Here is a 19,586-nt window from a genome sequence, read left to right on the forward strand (position 1 = left end):
GCTGTGGTTTTCTGGATTCACCAGTGAGGGTGGGATCCAGTGGTGGCAGCGATATGGAGTCCAGTGCAGGAAACCCCATTCCCAGTTCCCAAAGTATAGTACCTTGTTCCCAAGAAGAGGAGTACAGGTTTAAGTTCAGGGGCAGTAAGAAAACTGTCTCACCAGTCTTGGGGGGAGTTTGCGGATGAATGTTATGATGCACTGGTTGATTGGGCGACGGTTTACCCGGAACATGATTTTGAGGGACTGATCAATATAATTATCAAAGAGCACATGCTCAGACATTGTTTGCCGGGGTTGTGCCAACACCTGTTGGAGTGTGAGTCCATTAATCCTTGGGAACTTGCACAGGAAGCAGACTTCTGGGTAAGGGCCCGAAGTTCTGCCAAGGCATTGGAGAGTTATTCCAAAAGTAGTGGCTTGCGTATCTTCCCGTCCTGTGTGGGGGAAGAGGTTCAGTGTAAACCCAGCTAGGTCCCAGTGTAGTGGGAGGGGTGTAGGGGCTCACATCCTGTCTCAGTGGTGTAGGAGTGAGTGTGGGACTGTGTGTCCCCAGGTGCCCGAAACCCAGTCTCAGGGCCTGGAGGGATCCCTAAGGGAACACCAGGTTGAGGACCTAGGCTGTACTAGGAAGCCATTTGAGGGGGATCTCCTAGTGTCAGGAGACCCTGGAGCGTCTGTAAACGGAGCTCCATTGGTTCTCGTGTCTGGCAGTCCCGCTCCAGTTGGGAGGGTGCAGAAGTCTGGATTGAGGGTTGAGAAAAGGATGTGTTCTCCAGTGGAAGAACCAGTGGGTCAGGGGCCAGTCAAAAGGGCTGAGTAACCGATGAATGGCAATGGTGACACCACTACTGTCCCGGGGGATCTTCACGTGCTGTCAGATGAACAGGGGTCGGGAGATCTGCGCCAGGCAGACTTTCACATGACACATGAGTCATGTGTTACCCTCATGGGGTTGAGGCTGTGTGCATCCCCAGAAGTCCTTGCGTACACAACAAGTGTTCAACCGCAGGGGTTGGTCCCTGGGTTGGGAGAACAGGTTCAGGATCTGCCTGACCTGGAGGGAGGGACATCTGTAACCAGTGTCCTGACCAGTTTGGCTTCCAGGGGTACCGCTTCAGGTGGGAGGGTGCAGAACTCTGGAAGGGGGTGCAGAGGGAGGGAGCCCTCACCTCTGACCCCGGTGCAACCTGAGGGTTTAGACCCTAGGTTGGGAGACCAGTTGCTGTAGAGAGTTCCTGAACTGGTGGGAGAGTTGTGTTTTAAGGGTACCTCTCAAAGGAGCAGAGTGCGGAACCCTAGCAGGAGAGGTATGGGGGGAAGAGCCTCGCCCGTGACTTCTGGTCAGTCTGAGGGTGCGGGCCATAGGCTGGAGGATCAGTGGCTGTCCAGAACTGCCCTGATGAGGGGAAGAGTGGAGAATGGCTACTATGTGCCAGGGGTAACTACCCCCACTCTCTGGATGGGCAAGGACCAGTGGCATCTGGGTGGTCTAGGGCCTGGTCCTGGCCGCGGACTGCCTGGGAGTACCAGTGGGGTAGCCTAGTTATACAGCTATGGAGTACCAGTGGGGTAGCCTAGTTGGTCCTGAAAGCTTTTACAAAGGGTACCACATGGGTTCACAGTGGCGTAGAACAGGTTGGTGTCCTAAGGCTAACTGAAACAAATTCGATCCTTCATGAGTGACTTCCAAGGTATATCATCGGTAAGCACGTAAGCCCTGTAGAGATGAGATAAATGCCGGCGTAGAATGTAGAGTTCTGACGTACACGCAGTGTAATCAAGACGTGTTCAACTACTATCCATGTGTGGCTTGGTTATTGGCGAGTACTTGGGCTGGAAGGAAGCTATAACTGGTGACAAGATAAGGGAGACAAAGCACGTACACTCAAAGCGCTCTTCCAGAAAGTTTGCTGTGGGCCAGCACACTGCTCGTGCGTGCCACGTGTGCCTCAGTTTAAGTGCCGAATCGATGCTGGCACTGGTGGAGTCTCAGCGCAGTGCCAGCCTGCTTAAAATGTTTAAAGATAATGACAGCGATACTGAAAGTCTACATATCGCTGGACAGGAACTGAATGAAACAGCTTCTAATGGAATATATGGCGACATTACGCAAAGTAATACTATTATGCTATGCGGAGTAAGAAAACTAAAGGTGGACAAGGAAAGCACACAGAAATAGTTCAGTACACATTACACTGAAATTCACATGCTATGAAGCCGAGATTAACCAAGTGTTTGGGAAAAAATATTTAAGCACACAATCTACCAACGTTATCTGCTTTCATGTACTTGTAAAGTACAAAGATTTATCTCCTTCCCGAAACCATCAACAAATCATTGTCTCTCAACATGCTGGAGAGCAGTCCCAGAAAGAGGGCCGGGTTGGGTTTGCCGAGTTTCCCCAGACGAAGCGGCCCACCACCAAAGCTGCTGCATAAGGGGCCCAGAACAACTCCTTAGAAAGCCATAACATACACAGCTCCGATGGAGATCCAGGACGAGATCCAAGCTCCAAAAGTCATTGAGGCTGACCCCGAAGCCAGCACATCACAAGGCGCTAGAGAAACTCTGTCTGATCAAGTTCCACAGAAGGTGCCTGAGAGACCACTACTGTCCTCTAATGTATACACGGCTACTGCATTCTTAAAACCGCCAACTGCGTTTGATATTGCAAAAAAACAGAATATTGGCGATAGATGGATGGATAGAGACTTTTGAAGAGTTCATAGATGCAATAGATGAAAAGGAGTATAAAGTGCTCAACCACAAAGAAACCCCTGCAACTATCATGTTTGGAAGAGTCATGACAACCAAGCTTTCCAAATGGGAGGAGCTGGGTGTGACAGGGGATATATCTGCATTCATCTGCATGCTGATAGTCTTCTTGGACTGGGGGAGAGGTGATTCACACTTTCATTTGAATGGGTTGTGTCCTGCCCTCACTCAAAGGGCTGATTTACCCCCTACAGATCGTCCGGAGCCAGGAATGGGCTGCAAGGGACTGTTGCACACTTCTGAGGGTTCATTTGAAAACACCCGTTCATCAAAGAAATTTTTGAGTATATGTACTGGAGCTCTGATCCCATGTTTTTAGACGCTGCTTGGGACTTGTAGACAGACACTGTTGGCTCTACAAACTGCTCATTGCCATGAGGACTGCTGTGCTGTCAGGTGCAACCACCATTACGACTAACTGCCTTGTTGTGTTGGCCTGCTGCTGCTGGGCTGCAGAAGGGACTGCCAATTTGCAACCTAACTGTATGTGCTGTCTGCTCCCTGCCACCTCATTTTGTGCCCCGAAGTGCTCTCCAAGGGCTTGTTTGCTTGCCCCCTGTTCTTTCGAGATCTCAGCGCCATCAAAGACCTTGTTGCCTCTTTTCTCCAAGACTTCTGCTGGGTGAGCCCATTTTACAAGGGCTAGCATGTTGCACAGTTGTACCGGTTGCAGGATCGCAGGGCACGGCATCTCTGGCGGGGATCGCTGTTAAACTGTACTGGGAGAGCCGGTTAAAAAAGCTAGCACTGGGCATGTGGTCTGGGAAAATAGAGGAGGGACTCATGATAACTGTGTGGCGGCCATTTTGGATTGGGAATCGGGTACCTAGGACACAGTGGCCATCTTGGAGTGGAGAAATAAGAGGTTGTGAAGTGGTAGTGGTGGTGACGTGAGTTACAGTGAAAAATTCAAAAATGTATTAACAATGTACATTCAAATTGGCAATTCAACTATTAGGAAATGGAGACAGATGATCGCATTGAGAGAATATTTTCTATCCATAGATGGAGACAGAACATTTCTTTGACACAGTGATTTCTAACCAGACATATCGTGGGGATGTTTGCACATTCAGTTAGAGGAGTGTTGTCCAATCCTCAAGGCGGTTGAGTCCCATGCGGATACTGTTAGTCCTTAGTATCCAATGGAGCTCCTCCTTGTTTAGAAGTTGTGACACATCCGCAACACGTGGTGGTGGTTTGATCTGTGTGATAATTGTCCAAGTCAAGTCTCTTTCATTGTGTGCCTTTTCCATAAAGTGTTCCACCAAGGGGGCGTTTTCCGTGTTGCATCTTATTCTGCTCCGGTGCTGCCCAATGTGAAGCTTTATTTTCTGGGTGGTTTGACCTATATATATTTTCATACATGGGCAAAAGATTGCATACACAACATTTGATGAATTACAATTAGTAAATTGTTTTCTTTCGAACTTGATTGAGTCAAATGAAAAGGTTTTGCCTTCAATAGTGGAGTCACAGGCTACACAGTTGCCACATTTCGTGTGGCCAGTTAGTGCGGGTTGTCCCCATACGTCATTTAATGTAACTTTGGGTGTGGGTTGTGGGAGGGACGCTCGTACCAGGTGGTCTTTGATATTTTTGGCCCGTTTAAAAGCGAACATGGGGCGTTCTAATTGTAGTTCCCCTGCATTCAGTACTGGCCAGTGCTTCAGTATGCTGTTCCTTACAGAGTTTGAGGCTGGTGAGAAAGTAGTTACGCAAATGAGTCTGTCTTGGATCTTTTTGGGCTTGGGCTTCTAGCAAGTACCCTCTGTTCCTGAGTTTATTGCTGAGAATGTTAGCCTTCTTAAAATAATCTTCCTTAAAGTAACAATTCCTTCGGATACGCAGGAACTGAGAGTAAGGTTGGGAGTCTCTCAAGGCACGGGGATGATGGCTGTTGTAGGTTAACAGATTATTACGCTCAGTCGGTTTACGATGGAGAGTAGTGGTCAGGCGGCAATCTGTGTGTTTAATGTCAAGATCAAGGAATGGTATCGAGTCTTTACTCATGGAGAGCGTGTATTTTAGCCCACCACTGTTGTTGAGCCAGTGTAGTAGGTGGATGAGATAATCTGTAGAATCTATCCATAGTAGAAAGATATCGTCTATGTACCGTTTCCACAGGGCTATGCCACTGTGGAAAGGATTCGAGGGGTCAGGATACATGATGTTTCGATGTGGTCCATGTGCAGAATGGCCAGGTTGGGAGCAAAAATAGCTCCCATAGAAGTTCCACGTACCTGGCCATAGAATTGTCCCTCAAAAAGAAAGAAATTCTTAGTTAAACACATTTCCAGTAGTTGCAAAATGAATAGTGAGGGGTTATTATGTGGGCGCGGTCGTGTATTCAGAACTTTTTCAATTACCCGAAGAGACTCAAATTGAGGGATGTTGGTATATAATGACTCCACATCCAGCGTGCACATGGTGCTGGGTGTGGGGTCAAACGGATGGTCCTCAATCATGTTTATCATGGACATGCTATCTTTTATGTAGCATTGGGTGTCCGGGACAAACTGTTTAATGAAGAAGTCAATGTAATGTCCGAGGGGCTCTAACACGGAGCCACACCCCGAGACAATCGGACGACCAGGTGGACTGTCGGAATTTTAATGAATTTTGGGGAGGCAGTAAATCACCTGTATTCTGGGGGCTCTTGTGTTATGGAATTAATGTTCCTTTTTGGATAGATATCCTGATTCGAGTGCCTCGTTAGTGACATCATGAATCATCTTTTGTATTTCCTCTGCAGGGTTGCTTGGAAGTTTACAGTAATGTTTGGTGTTCTTGAGCTGACGGAAGATTTCGTTCCGGTAGTTGTCTAGTTCTTGGATTACAATTCCACCCCCCTTGTCAGCCGCTTTAATAACAAGGGATGGGTTGTTTTTAAGAGATGCAAGGGCGTTTTTGTCATTCATGGAAATGTTATATGGAATGAATGATTTCTGTTTTTCCAGGGTGGTGAAGTCATTCAGAACCAGTTTCTCGAAGGTGGGAATTTCAGGTGGAATCATTCCTCCAGTGGGAGAAAATTTCGAGGGTGGTTTGAAGGGAGTGTTGGCATGCTTCAAGTGTGATGGGTTCAGAAGAAAAAAGCTGTGAAGCCTGATTTTTCAGAAAAATCTAAGTAGCTCGGTTTGGGTATCAAGGTAGTTCGGGCGAATGGTAGGAACAAATGAGAGTCCTTTGTTGAGCAGTGACATTTCACCACTGGACAGTGTGTGCTGGGTAAGATTGAAAATAGGGAGAAGTGCATTATCTTGTTCAGTTATATTACTGAGACTGACAGGTTCATTGGTTACCATCGGTAGTGTTGCCGACAGGTAAAGCGTTCGCCTGGGGGGTTGGGAGGGTTTGGCCATCTCTGTGGTTGTTTTCCTCTCCCGACTCCTAGAGGTTCGTGCTGGACTCTGCCTCGGCCTAAAAAATTCCTGTGGGTAGGGCCTGGGCTATCGCTCTGGTCAGATGAATCTACCGAGCTATCGGAGAGTCCCACAAAGTTTTGGCGTTGGTTGAACCGATCCCAGGGTCTTTGGTTCTGAGGTCCACTGTAGGAGCGGTTGATGTAATAGTCTTTACTGAGGTATGGATATGTTCTCTCTTGGGAGAAGCTTTTAATATCCTTTTGAACTTTTATAGTTTTTTTATTGAGTTCAAATTTATGGAAGTCCTCAATAGTTTTCTGTATTTGTTCAAGAAGTTTTTGGGCCTCAGTGTTAGTGGTTTTATCCTTGAGTTGTTTCTCAAGTTCGCGTATTTCAGTAATTACTTTTTGTAGCTCTTCTGTGGCAATATCAATCCCCAGCAATGTTGTAAACGTATCTAGGACCCTAATTAAATATTTCCGATTCATGCCCTTATGTGGTTATAACAAATAATATCCTTATAAAGGCATAAGAATCATATCCATATTTAGCCATAGCCAATGCAGTCCAAATACGGCAAGGCTACTCCCATAGACTCCTAGAAAGTACAACGCGTTCTATAAACAAACCAAGCCTCCAGCAGCCCGGGAATTCCCCCTGCTTTTGTTTTGATTTGTGCAAGAACTCCTGGAGTCCAGAAAGAACTGTAAGTTCTTAATGACGTCTTATGTCCAACCTTACGTCAAACTCTGCACCTTTCAGGTATAAATATACCAGCATTTGCCTTAAGCAAACACACGGTGGTTTGGAGCAGAGCGGGTATCTACTTGCCCGACGCCCAGCTGATGCGAGTGCTGAAGGAAGCCGACCCTCCCATTTGACTCACTGAGAGAGGCGCTGTCTTTTCTCCTGCCGAGAAATTTAGCTCCAGTGTTTCCAGTCACCCTTGCGGGTTGCTGGGAGATCGAGTCCTGAGAAAGAGATACAAGACCTCCTTCATTCTATAAACAAGGTACGGAGCTGATTAGATCCTTAGAGAATTCTTGATGCAGATTCTTGGCAAAACTATCTTAACTTACTTACTCCTTCCCACGTATTAGGCTTAGGTCAGGTACACCGAGGTAGGCGTATTTTAGAAACACCAGTTGAGCACGTTTAGTCAACCTTTTATCATTGTATGTAATTTATGCATTTTATCCATTTTAAGTATCATATGGCTCAGAAACCATATCAATGCTTTTACAGTATTATTTCATAATACTCTTTTTACTGAACGCACTTTACTTTATGAAAAGCATTGCAATTGTGGCAATTCATTTCTCTTGCATGAGAAAGAAGACTGCTCAATAAATAACACCTTGTATTGAAAACGCCTGTCTCTCTATTTCTCTGCACTCTGGTGAAACTAAGCATGCACGATTGACTGAGTGAAATAGCTGTCTATTGTTTTCACACGATTCTGGAGATATACTCCTTATTCTGGAGGGAGCAAAGTTGTCATGTGTATGCGGTTGTCAGAAACTAATCCCTTCTTGTCTATTCAGGAAAGTTAACTCCTCCTGTTCACCCGAGAAAGTTTCTAGTGACCTCCGAGCTAGCTGGCATTCATAATTAAGTCTAACATATTCAATAGAGACCTAGTCGACCTCAGTCCTACGTCTAAACTATCGTTTATGTTATTCCAATGCGCAGAGCCTATTGGGAATATAGGAACTACACTACAGCACCATCCAGTGCCGGGAGCATGTTGTGCTGATATAGCTGAAGCCGTTAAGGTATTTCGAGTTATCTGTGAAGACACCCAGAATATTGCGAACTTGCAGGCCAACTGGGATGGTATTAGCCTTTAGGTAATCTGTCAAGAGTTTTATCAGGAGAGATAGTCTTATTTCTTTTTTAGGTTTCGACTTTTGGCGAGGGGCGAAGCCCCTCCCAGTCGAAATCTTTTGTTTTTAGTAGTGAGGTTAGGACAGCCTCTGTTTCCAATTGGCTAGCTCCATAAATGGAGGCTAGCCATTGGGAGGCAGAGGCTGTCAATCGCGCTTTCTCACGAAAACGCGATTCGGGGGCGTTTCTGGTGCTTTTTTAAGCCCCGCCCCTTTGTCCCGGGCCGCGCTGCGATTGGCTGCCGGCCCGGGACACCCCCGTGACGTCATTCCCGGGCCGCGCTGTGATTGGCTGCCGGCCCGGGACACCCCCGTGACGTCAGCCAATCACAGCGCGGCCGGGACCTGACTCGTTTATGATCTCTTAGCCTCAGTCTGCAGAATCGCCAAATGTTGTTGAGTCTGAACAGGTAAAGTATAAAAATAACAGAGAACGGAGATACCCGTATCTTACAGACAGATCCGACGGTCTCTCCCGGGAATTCACCGATATGTCCCCTAGCTCTCCTATGGGTCGGTATCTCGTGACCTCTGTGTACAGTGGGGATTTGTTAACATCTCTCCTCTGCGGGAAGTGCAGATACGGAGACATCGCCGCAGGACCTCCAGAGACACACAGCCCCTCCAGATAGACAGCCCCAGTCAGTCTCTGCTGCGGAGCCGAGGAGGTGTTCGCGAATCTGCATGTTTCTCACCGGGGCATTTCGGTAGCAGCGGTTCCAGCCGAGCGCGGCCGGGGTCTGCTCTGCCTCATTCATCACTGGCCTCTGCTCTGTGCTCCTGTGGAGGAGAGGGTACAGCTGTGGGGGAGAGTGAGAGGGGAGCCTCAGTCCGGCAGCTTCTGCGTCCGACCCTCGCTGATGATCCGCGAGAAAATTATCGCAGGGGGCAGGAGGGCCCAGACCCCGGGCTCTCCTGCCTTATCTCACGGTCACCTCACTGCTGATCCGCGGAGAACCCCTCACCTGGGGCATGGGGGCGACCGTCCTGGCCGGGCTCCCTACCTTATCTCACCCAGGGATCGGGCTGAAACCCAACGCGCAATTAAGAGCCCGTTCGGCCCGCAGCGCCAGGTGTAAGTCACGGCTGAGCTCCAGACACCAGTGTGCCCCTGGCCCGGTCGACAACTTGCAGTCACTGCTGCTAAGGCGAACCCTACTGCCTGCTGTCAACTGCAGGGCAGCCTCAAGGCGAGTTCGTGGGGTATGGTTACGTGGTCGTATCACATTATGAAATATAACAGCGCATACAATGTTTATATCATAACATATAGCAGCACATAGACTTATCATCCATTCTGTGATGGATGTATCACACTATAGGTGCTATCTACCATAATGTTGATACACAATATTGATTGATTCAGCGAACAGAACAAAAAGCGCCTGTAGGCGCTTATGAGTCAGAACAATTATGTGTTTAGTGTGATGTGTACCATAGCCTGCAGATTATCTAAATGGAATAAAACACAATATGTGGAGATGTGTGTAACCTGAGCGACACATGCTCTGTTCTACCTAGCCAAGCCTTTCATCCTTCTGCCAAGCCTTTCATCCTTCTGTTGTCGATAAGCTGCGTACCAATAAGATCGAGCAATGCATTAAGATTCTTTAATGTTCTGTGCGCTTACATACTCTACTAAAGCCTGAACAGGTATTATTGTTCCAAGTATTAACATGTTACTGCTGAATCTACGCCAGTCCTTCTAACAGCATCCCCTGGAGTGCACGCCCTCACGAAGCACTTACCTGTCAGGAAAGAGGAAGCCAGGGACAGGTGCACCAAGGCGTTGATGAAGAGGAGGCAGCCCGTGCGGGCCATGCTACCCTTGGCGGGGGACGAGAGCTGCAATCTGCCCCTGGAGGGGATGACGAGGAGGGTACTGGGAGTGGAGCTGCGGGGCATGGTGCACGGGTCCGGTGCAGGCAATAATCCAGGCGCCCAATGTGCTGCTGTGGAGTCAGGCGCAACCTGGCACCTCCAGGGGCTCCGCTCTGTAGAAGTCCACCTGCTGCCCCAGTGCCGGGAATGTAGCGCCTTGAACACCAGACGCCGGAGGCGGAAGCACGGCGATCCACAGTCCAGGAGTGCAGAGCACACTGGGCGAAGCTCGGGACACTCAACCTCCGCGTCTTCAGATCAGCAGAGACGACACTTCAGACTCTGGCACTGTATGGAGTACCGACGTCAGTGCACAGCAGTATAGACTGCCCTTTGAGCCTCCTGGTGCTTGAAGTACCGAGGGTGGGTGCCCGCTGGTAGACGAGATGGGCTCAGACTGCAGGAGCCTCCGTGTCCGGGTACTGGTGTCTGAAAAGCTGCAAAACAACGCTTTAGCCTCCCAGCACTTCAAGGGTTTAGAGGGTTAGTGTACTGTTGGAGAAACTGGGAACTTCGGAGCATCCCGGTGCTTAAAGTGCCTAGAGGATGGGTGCTCCCTTGGGAGAGCCTGGGAACACTGTAGCCTCAGGCTCCGCCGCCAGAACCATCTGCATACACAGGCTGAGAGACGCCGGGAGCACCGGAGCCTTCGGCGCTTTAAAGGTGCAAGTATGCGGGGTAGACAGGGTGGAACTGAGATATGCAGCCCATGCGCTTCAAAGGAGCAGGGGCGAGGTGCGGACTGACGCGGGACTCTGAGCGCCTTCCAGGGCTCGAGATGCAGGTCACAGCCCCTGGCACTGCAGCTGCACAGACGCGATCCTAAGCACTTCCGAGTAAGTGCCGGTGATACTGTGCACACTGGATACTCCCGCACTTCCGAGGTGTTGCACCCACTGCACTGTTCATAGTGTGCGCGCGCTTACTTCCCATGTGTTGCACGCACTGCGCTGCTCACACTTGATTCTTCTGAGATGCAGTACACGCTGCACTGTGCACGCTGGACACTTCTTCACTTCGGAGATGTTACACACGCTGTGCTGCTCGCGCCGGGTGCTTCCGCGTGTCAGGGATGTTGCGTGCACTCAGCACTGGATGCTTCTGTGTTGAGCACAGCTTACAACGCGCACTGGTTGTGACCCTGGAAGGGACAGGACCGGACTTGCCCTGCGCTCGGCATTTCTCACAGGGGGTCTCCGCCTTGTCCCGGGTCCTTTACTCCCTCCTCCTCTGGGGTCTCGCAGCTTTCCGCCTGCACCGGAGCTGGACTGTGGTGCGCTGGAGCTGGCGCTGGGATGTACAGACTGCCTGTCCCGCTCTCCCAGATAGGATCAGCCTGACATATCACACGGGGCGGGGGGTCAGAAACCTCAGGCAAGGAGCTGACACCGGCCGCGCTCACAGCCCGCCCCTTTTACGAGAACCTTTCCTCTCACTACCACCACCTCCAGCACCCCTCCCCCAGGCACTCTCCTCTCTCCAGCAACCTCCTCTCGCCAGCACTCTTTTGCAGGTCCCCTTCCCCCCACACCTACTGTCACTTCCGAGGAGCGCCTCTTCTAGCGCCCCATTCTAACACCTACCTACACCAGGAATTCTAACCAAGCAGCTCTCCTCCTAGCAACACCCCTGTACCTCCGTATAACCACTCTTTTCACCTGCACCCCTTCCTCTCCAGCCCCTTCTACTTACCAGTAACCCCCATCCCACAGAGCCCGCCCACTCACCAGCACTCCCCTTCCCCGAGTATTGCTTTCCTCAGCACCCCTTCTGCTCACCACCCCTCCTCCGCCAGCAGCTCCCCCCTCAGTAGTACTATTCCTCCACAAGCACCCCTACTCTCACCAGCACACGTTATCAATTAACACTCCTGGTCTCACCGGCACCCCGCTTCTGACCACCGCCGCACCCCCACACCCCTTGGTCTTTGGCGGGAATACCCCGCTGTCTGCCTCCTGGACTGGTGGCCTGTCCTAGCACCCTCATCGCGGGTCTGCGACGTATTTAAACAATGTTTAACCCCTTCCCCCCGTTCGCATTTCTCTCCCCTCTTAAACTATTTGTTCTATTTCCCCTTTCATAGCCCGCTCACCTCTTCTCTACATCTCGCCCAAGAGCCTGTACAACCCCACTCTTCCATCCTGCCCGCTTTTCATTATGCTTTAAAGTCATCGCATCTCTCCGTTGCCCTCACTCAAGCACCCTCGTTTGTACTCTCTACCCCCATGCCCCCCCCCATATGTCCCCGTCCCTCTCAGTTCCTTTTCCACCCAATCCCTCGTTGTTCCGTTACACTATGCTGAAGGCAGCACCTCGGCCTGTCCACCGGTGAAGCCCCTGCGCAACCTCGCTCCCTGAAGCCCGCCAGTGCTATCTCAAGGGAAAAGGGACTCATTTCCCACACATCTTTCCTACTCTATCCCTTCTGGAATGTTTTGATCTAGCTGAACACAAGCTGTGTCCCCTCCACGCCTGTCACAGCAGGGGGGGCGCCTGCCACCGACACTGCGCCCCATACACACTGGGTTTCAGGGAGCGAGGATGCTCTGGCCGGTGCAGTGCGAGGGTCGGGACCCAACGCTCCTCAGTTGTGTCTGCGCACTGCGTGTGGCGCTGGTGCTCTTCATTACCAGAGCCTCTGAGGACGTCTGTGAGCAAGCACGAGCCGGCAGCGGTGACGTAGGGGGTGGCACGAGCCGGCAGCGGTGACGTAGGGGTGGCACGAGACGGTAGCGGTGACGTAGGGGAGGCAGGAGAGGCGGCAGCAGTGACGCAGGGGGGTGGCATGGCTTGTAAGAAGCAGCTGTGGTTGAGCCCTAGTGCAGCTCCACCACCGCCACCCCTGCACGAGGCAGCAAAGCACAGAGCCCTACAGACCCCTGCACGAGGCAGCGCACAGAGCCCCACAGACAGCAGGCGCTGAGCGGATACCTCTCGGGGGGATGGGGTGGAGGTAAATCCGGTCTCTGTGATCAGAGCTCAAGCTGCGGGCTCCCCAGTCACTCTTCCCCGCCCCTACCTTTCCCCCCGTTTCCAGCGCTGGGAGAGTCCTGGCAGTTCCAGGGCTTTTCTCGGATGCCAGAGCTGCCCTCACTGGGTGCCCCACACACCCAGGGCGGAGCAGGATAGAGATGTGTAATAACTGGGGGGGGGGGGTGATGATGATGGGGCGCATGCAGAGTGTGTGTGTGTGTGTGTGTGTATGTGACTGCTCCAGAGTGTGTGTGTGTGTATGTGACTGCTCCAGTGTGTGTGTGACTGCTCCAGTGTGTGTGTGTGTGACTGCTCCAGTGGGTGTGTGTATGTGACTGCTCTGGTTGTGTGTGTGGGGGGGCTCTGGGTGTGGCTGGCTCTGGGTGTGTGTGGCTGGCTCTGGGTGTGTGTGGCTGGCTTTGGGTGTGTGTGGCTGGCTCTGGGTGTGTGTGGCTGGCTCTGGGTGTGTGTGGCTGGCTCTGGGTGTGTGTGTTTGGCTCTGGGTGTGTGTGTGGGTGGTAGTAATTGCTGTCTGCTGAGCTCGTCCGTAGGGTACAATAGTTCTCACATTTGCGAGAGATTAAGCTATTGGCAATGTAAATGACCATGCCATTTATTTATCTGTTTTCAAAACCAACATATAAATACAAGTTTTGTCATTTACAATGCCAATAGCTCTAACTTCTCCAAAGGCGAAACCGTTGCATTGTAAATGCTTGTTTATTGGTTTCTTCAGTTCTTCAACCAGTGAGGTACATGGGTTCGTTTGGGGTATCTACTGAGTCTGTCAGAAGGGAGGGGCCCTCTAGGATTTTGTTAATATAGTCAAGAGTGGAAAGAGGTGGGTGGTCAGACATGCCTAGCCTAAGCAACAAGAAACGCAAGAGTGTGTGTGAAGGGCGGAAGGAGGGAACAAAAGGGTGGTGCTGGGAAAAACCCCTTGAGACAGGGGTGAGGATTCACAATCCCTTGCAATCGTGGGATTGCGCTACATATAGTTATGAGAAACAAGGGTCCCAAAGGTAGTACACTAGGGACCTTGGGCGTTAACTTATTACAAAAAACAGTGGACCCTAGTAGTTTGGGGGATCAAGGTAAGGATAGACACAAACTGAATAGTATATATTGCTCCCTTCTGCACAAGGTAAAACTTTGTGCATTACAGGACAGTGCACCATGGGCCTACAGTGCAGCGCTCTGACCAGGGGAGTGCCTTTGTGCATTCTAGGGAAGTGCTCCATATTTTACAAACCAGCATGTGGTGAGCGTTTTTTCTCCAGTGAGCACAGCGTTGTTTCCCCTGGAGGCATTACCATAGAAACAAACACGTCCTTGAGCCAGCGTGCTCACTGCAGCTGAATTGTATTGTGAACCTCACCCCCCGGAGTCTGGCAAGATATCGCCATCGTCAGATGCCACCAAGAACAAACTAGTGTGGCCCCTCTGGTCGTGGTCCTGAAGACTTGTACTGCTCTGAGGTGGTACAGTGCAGAGTCTAAGGCTGCAGAGCTACTGGAGCTGCACAAAGCCTTCAAGGCAGGCCTTTCAACGGCACGTTGTTCTGTAACATTTGGCGGGCCTGCATTCTGAGGCAAATTCCAGCCGGCCTCGCCCTCTGGTTTTAACGTGTATACGGCACGAAGCTCACAACATCGGGTCCCACTCCCGAGACATGACAACATTTTTAGCAAGTTACAGATGCCCTGAGGACAGTGACCCTGCACCCACAAAGGTACTGTGAGGTGGGTTGGGTCCAGAAGAGTGGTAAAGCCGCCCTGCTCTCCTTCACAGCATTGTCTCTGCTCTGGAGATGACCTCAAGAATGGCGCAGGCCGTCCATAGAGGAGAACAGCTGTAAGACTCAAGCTCAGTTACTGTTTAGCGTTTAGTAGGTGCTCCTGCGCCCTAAGTTTGGTTTCTAAATGCAGTCACTTCAACCACGTTTACTACAGTTACCATATGACGTGTAATAGGAGCACAGGTTCGCTGTGACCTATGTTTTCATAGTAATGTGTGTTTTTCTCTGTCAAACCTGTCTTATTTGCACTAAGGGTGTGATTTAAGTCATTATGGTCTTGTTTGATGTACAATATAGAATCTATTTTTACTTAATACTGTGTGGATTCCCTTTTGTGGTTTACTCACTGTGTTGCTGCGCGAGTGTGTTGCTCAAATGCTTTGCACATTGCCTCTTTAAACTAGCCTGACTGCTCTGCCCCAAGCTACCAGAGGGTGAGCGCAGGTTATCTTAGGTGTGTATCTGGCTTACCCTGACTAGAGTGGTGGATTCTGCCTGGCTTAGGTGCCTACCCTAGCCAACCAGAAACCCCATGTCGAACAGTGGTTCTTGTGAATCACTTGATTTCCCAGCATGCTCCTGCTGCAGGACCAGGTCAACACACTTTGTGTAGGAGGACTAGCCTCCATTTGTGTCTCAAAGGGAAGTGTGACTCTTCTTCTTAGAACATACATTGTTTTCTCTGCATTGTAACTGTTCACCTCTCCATATTATAACAATGCAGCTTTTTCAAGAAATATTTTCTTCATGCAATTTTCAATGTTTTTCTATTTTGCAGAACAACAATCACATCTAGAAAATATATATGGGAAAGAAAGCCATAAAGGTTCCGGAGGCAAGATTAATTTTACTCAACATATCTACTTAAATAAACGTCACAGAATGCACAGGAGGGAGAGACGCTTTGCTTGTAATGTGTGTGACAAAGGATTTATCAATGAGACACTTCTTGTGAGGCACAAAAAAGGACACACCAGCCTCAGGCCATATCCCTGCGAAACATGTAAAAAGTGTTATACTCAAAAGGCAACTTTTTTACAGCATCAAAGAACACACACTGGAGAGAGGCCGTATCACTGCACTGTGTGTTCCAAGCGCTTTGCTCAAAAGAAAGGCCTTGTACGGCATCAAAGCGTACACACAGGAGAGAGACCTCATCAAAGCGTACACACAGGAGAGAGGCCCCATCAAAGCGTACACACAGGAGAGAGGCCTCATCAAAGCGTACACACAGGAGAGAGGCCTCATCAAAGCGTACACACAGGAGAGATGCCTCATCACTGTACAGTGTGTTCCAAGCGCTTTTCTCAGAAGGCAACCCTTGTACGGCATCAACGCGTACACACAGGAGAGAGACCTTATCACTGTACTGTATGTGCAAAGAGCTTCACTCAAAAGCAAATTCTCCATGAGCATCAACGCACACACACAGGAGAAAAGCATTATCATTGCACCATGTGTGAGAAGAGCTTCAATCAAAAGGCAAATCTACCTCAGCACCAAAGAAAACACACAGGGGAGAAACCTTATCATTGCACTGTGTGTTCAAAGTGCTTTTCTCGGAAGGCAACCCTTGTGTTGCATCAAAGAACACACACAGGAGAGAAGCCGTATCACTGCACTGTGTGTTCAAAGCACTTTGCTTATAAGGAAAGCCTTGTGGTGCATCAAAGAACACACACTGGAGAGAAGCCGTATCACTGCACTGTGTGTTCAAAGCGCTTTTCTCAGAAGGCACACCTTGTGTTGCATCAAAGAACACACACAGGAGAGAAGCCGTATCACTGCACTGTGTGTTCAAAGCGCTTTGCTTATAAGGGAAGCCTTGTAGAGCATCAACGCATACACACAGGAGAAAAGCCTTATCGCTGCACCTTGTGTGAGAAGAGCTTCAAGCGAAGGACAACTCTACTAAAGCACAAACTAATACACACCAGAGAGAGACCTCATCACTTCACCATGTGTGAGAAGAGCTTCAATCAAAAGGCAGATCTACTACAGCACCAAACAAAACACACCAGGGAGAAACCTTATCATTGCACTGTGTGTTCAAAGCGCTTTTCGCAAAAGGGAGGCCTCGTACGGCATCAAAGAGCACACACAGGAGAGTGGCCTTATCACTGCACTCTGTGTTCCAAGCGCTATGCTGATAAGGGATCCCTTGTACGGCATCAAATCGTACACGCAGGAAAGAAGCTTTATCACTGCACTGAGTGTTCCCAGCGCTTTGCTTATAAGGGAACACACACAGGAGAAAAGCCTTTGCGCTGTACTGTGTGCGAGAAGAGCTTCAATCAAAAGGCAAATCTACAAACGCACCAACTAATCTAATTTCTTTATAAATGTGCTGAGCGTTTCTCACTGCTAGTTGATTCTATTGTACCAATCGAATATAGGATTCATTTACCACCTCTCTCATGCATTACATGAGGGCACAGCCTCAACGCTCTCACACTGCCTTACAAAACACACACTAAACTACTACTTACACGTCACAACAACTTTGAGCTCCCAGCTAGGGCTCTCAGCACAGCCCCCTATTTGCAGATGCCAAAGTCCTAACAAATCGAAGCCCGTAGCCCCTCTGCAGCGCACAGAGGTACTCGCCTCATGGAACGGACTTGCTTCCATCTTCAGCCCAGGTGCTGTTCGCTCTTTGTGGTGCGTGATTAACGTTGGAGCTGCAGAAAGAAACGTGGGCTCTTTTTCCTTCCCATCATACCTTTTACCACATATGTTTAAGAGTTAGTAGTTGAACTGTGTTTATTGCAGATGTATGTAGACATCTTTTCCTAAATAAATCCTGCTGTATCTTTCATTTCAATGGGTTCGAGTCAGCATTCTGTTAATTTAAGATCCCCTCCTATAGGGCGCACATTTCTTTTTTTGTCGCTCTGTAAGCTCTACAGCACTCAGGCTTCGGTAGTGAAGAGTGCTGCCGCAACCAACTGGAAAGCAGCGAACCCACCAAGCAGCTCCTTATCTCTGAGTGCCGCCAGGTATAACTTGATTTACCTCTTGTAAGGAGTTAGTACTGTGTCCAGACTGATTTTTTAATTTATTTTTTTCATCCCACTCCTTTTTTGCTTTCCTCATTCGAAGAATGCAAAATACAACAAGACTTAGGGCAGGATGTACTAGCATCAGGAATACCGATTTCCTAATTGTAATTCTCTCTGAGTTGTAATTTGGAAATCGGAATTCCTAATGTATGAAACTCTTTTGAGTTTCATTAGCGATTGCTAGCGAGATTCAAATAGACCTACCTCATGCATATTAGTGAGGTAGGTCGCAATTTGAGACCCATTAGGAATCACAACCATCACAGAGATGGCAGCCTGCTGAGGTCAGCAGACCACAATGTCTATGATTGGTTTTTAATAAAGCAGTCTGTTTATGTTTTTTTAATGCAGCCCGTTTTCCTGAAAGGATAATGGGATGCATTTAAAAAGAAAGAAAATAAGCTTTTTCGTTTAATTTTTTAAGAGTAGACAGTGGGGTCCGTGGGACAGCTGCCTGCTCTTACAAATATTTGTTTTCCATTCTTCAAAGGACCCCTACCTATTTGCAAATGGGTTACCAACTCCTTCAAGGAGTCAGTAAAATGTGACCTTAATTCGGTCGCAAAACATTCATACAGCCCATTCAGATTCAGTAATTGGAATAAATGCCGTAAACACGCCCCTTTTAAATACCAAATCACAAACACTAATTGCAAGTATGTAGCGTGTTACTGAATCACAATTTGTATTTGGTGCATTTGTAAAAGCATTTTTGTGGTTGGGGGTTTCCGACTGCAAAAATGCTTTGTACAAGTGGCCCCTAATGATTTACTCCCCCAGCAGGAGAACTAGCCAATAGGGCAGTACACTAATGGTGCAGCGCCAGCTTTGCACGTGTGCAGCAACAGCAGTGGCCTGAGCCCCGGTACATGTTGTTTTTTTTAAAACAAATGAATCACTGCAAGCATTCATTTATTTGTGCTCCTCGTGATTGCAGATATCTCTTTCAGCCTTAGGATTGGAGCTAATATTTTGTTTGAAGTCCATGTTCGTGTTTTCCCAGCGGACGGCAGAAGCTCCTGCTGTTCTCGGTCCATTCATCACACACTCCTGCTGGTGCGTGCTGACTCTTCATGCTTCTGTGCACTTTATCAATGGTGCAGCAGGTGCAGTGGCACAGGGTCCCAGGACTGTGAGGGCCCGTTGACCCTGTAAATTACTGTATATTAGCAGCCCAACAACAGTCAAATTGCTGATTTCCTTTGCTTGCACCTGAGCTCATGGCATCCTGGTCTTTCCACAAATATGCATAAACCCGAGCAGGACGTTCCTGCCAGCACTGATGGAGGGCTTTACGTTTTGGAAGGAGAGTCGATCTCTCATGACCATGCTCAGATAAAATGATCATTATTACGAGTCACTGCACTGCCGACGCCTGAGCAGCAGGAACCCTTCGTCTACCTCTTCTTGGTTCATGCAGGGACTTCATTCTGCCTTAGTAAGGTTCCCGTATGTTTCATTTAACAACACAGTTTGGTTCCTAAATGCAACTGAAACGATCGGGGCAGATTTACAAGCCCCATGCGCCTCTTTTACGCCGTCATTGCGTTACTTTTGTGACGCAGCGGTGGCGCAAAAGATGCGCCATGGTGCGGGGTATTTACAACGTGACGCATCTGGGAGATGCGTCACGTTGTAAAGCTCTGCGCCATAAGGAGGCGTTCCGGCGTAGGGGGGGTCATTCCTGCGCAGGAACGCCTCCTAAAAGTGGCTGAGTGAAATCTACAAGATTTCACTCAGTCACTTTTAGGCCAATGCTGCGTCAAAACCCTGAGCCTGCATGAAGCAGGCATAAGGCTTGACGCAGCATTGGACAGATAGGGCCCCCCAGAGCATTGCT

General features: G+C 49.2%; 1 protein-coding gene across 1 annotated transcript in view; it reads left to right on the plus strand.

The window, feature by feature from the left end:
- Positions 1–17,407, plus strand: part of LOC144767210 (uncharacterized) — a 55,121-nt gene extending 37,714 nt beyond the window's left edge. The window contains exon 2 of the mRNA XM_078650772.1: positions 15,463–17,407. Within this exon, the coding sequence (XP_078506898.1) occupies positions 15,463–17,015 (1,553 nt within the window). The 3' untranslated portion in view covers positions 17,016–17,407. The remainder of the gene's footprint in view (positions 1–15,462) is intronic.
- The last annotated feature ends 2,179 nt before the right edge of the window (positions 17,408–19,586 follow it).

This window comes from Lissotriton helveticus, chromosome 1_1 (assembly GCF_964261635.1).
Source record: "Lissotriton helveticus chromosome 1_1, aLisHel1.1, whole genome shotgun sequence".
NCBI lineage: Eukaryota > Metazoa > Chordata > Amphibia > Caudata > Salamandridae > Lissotriton > Lissotriton helveticus.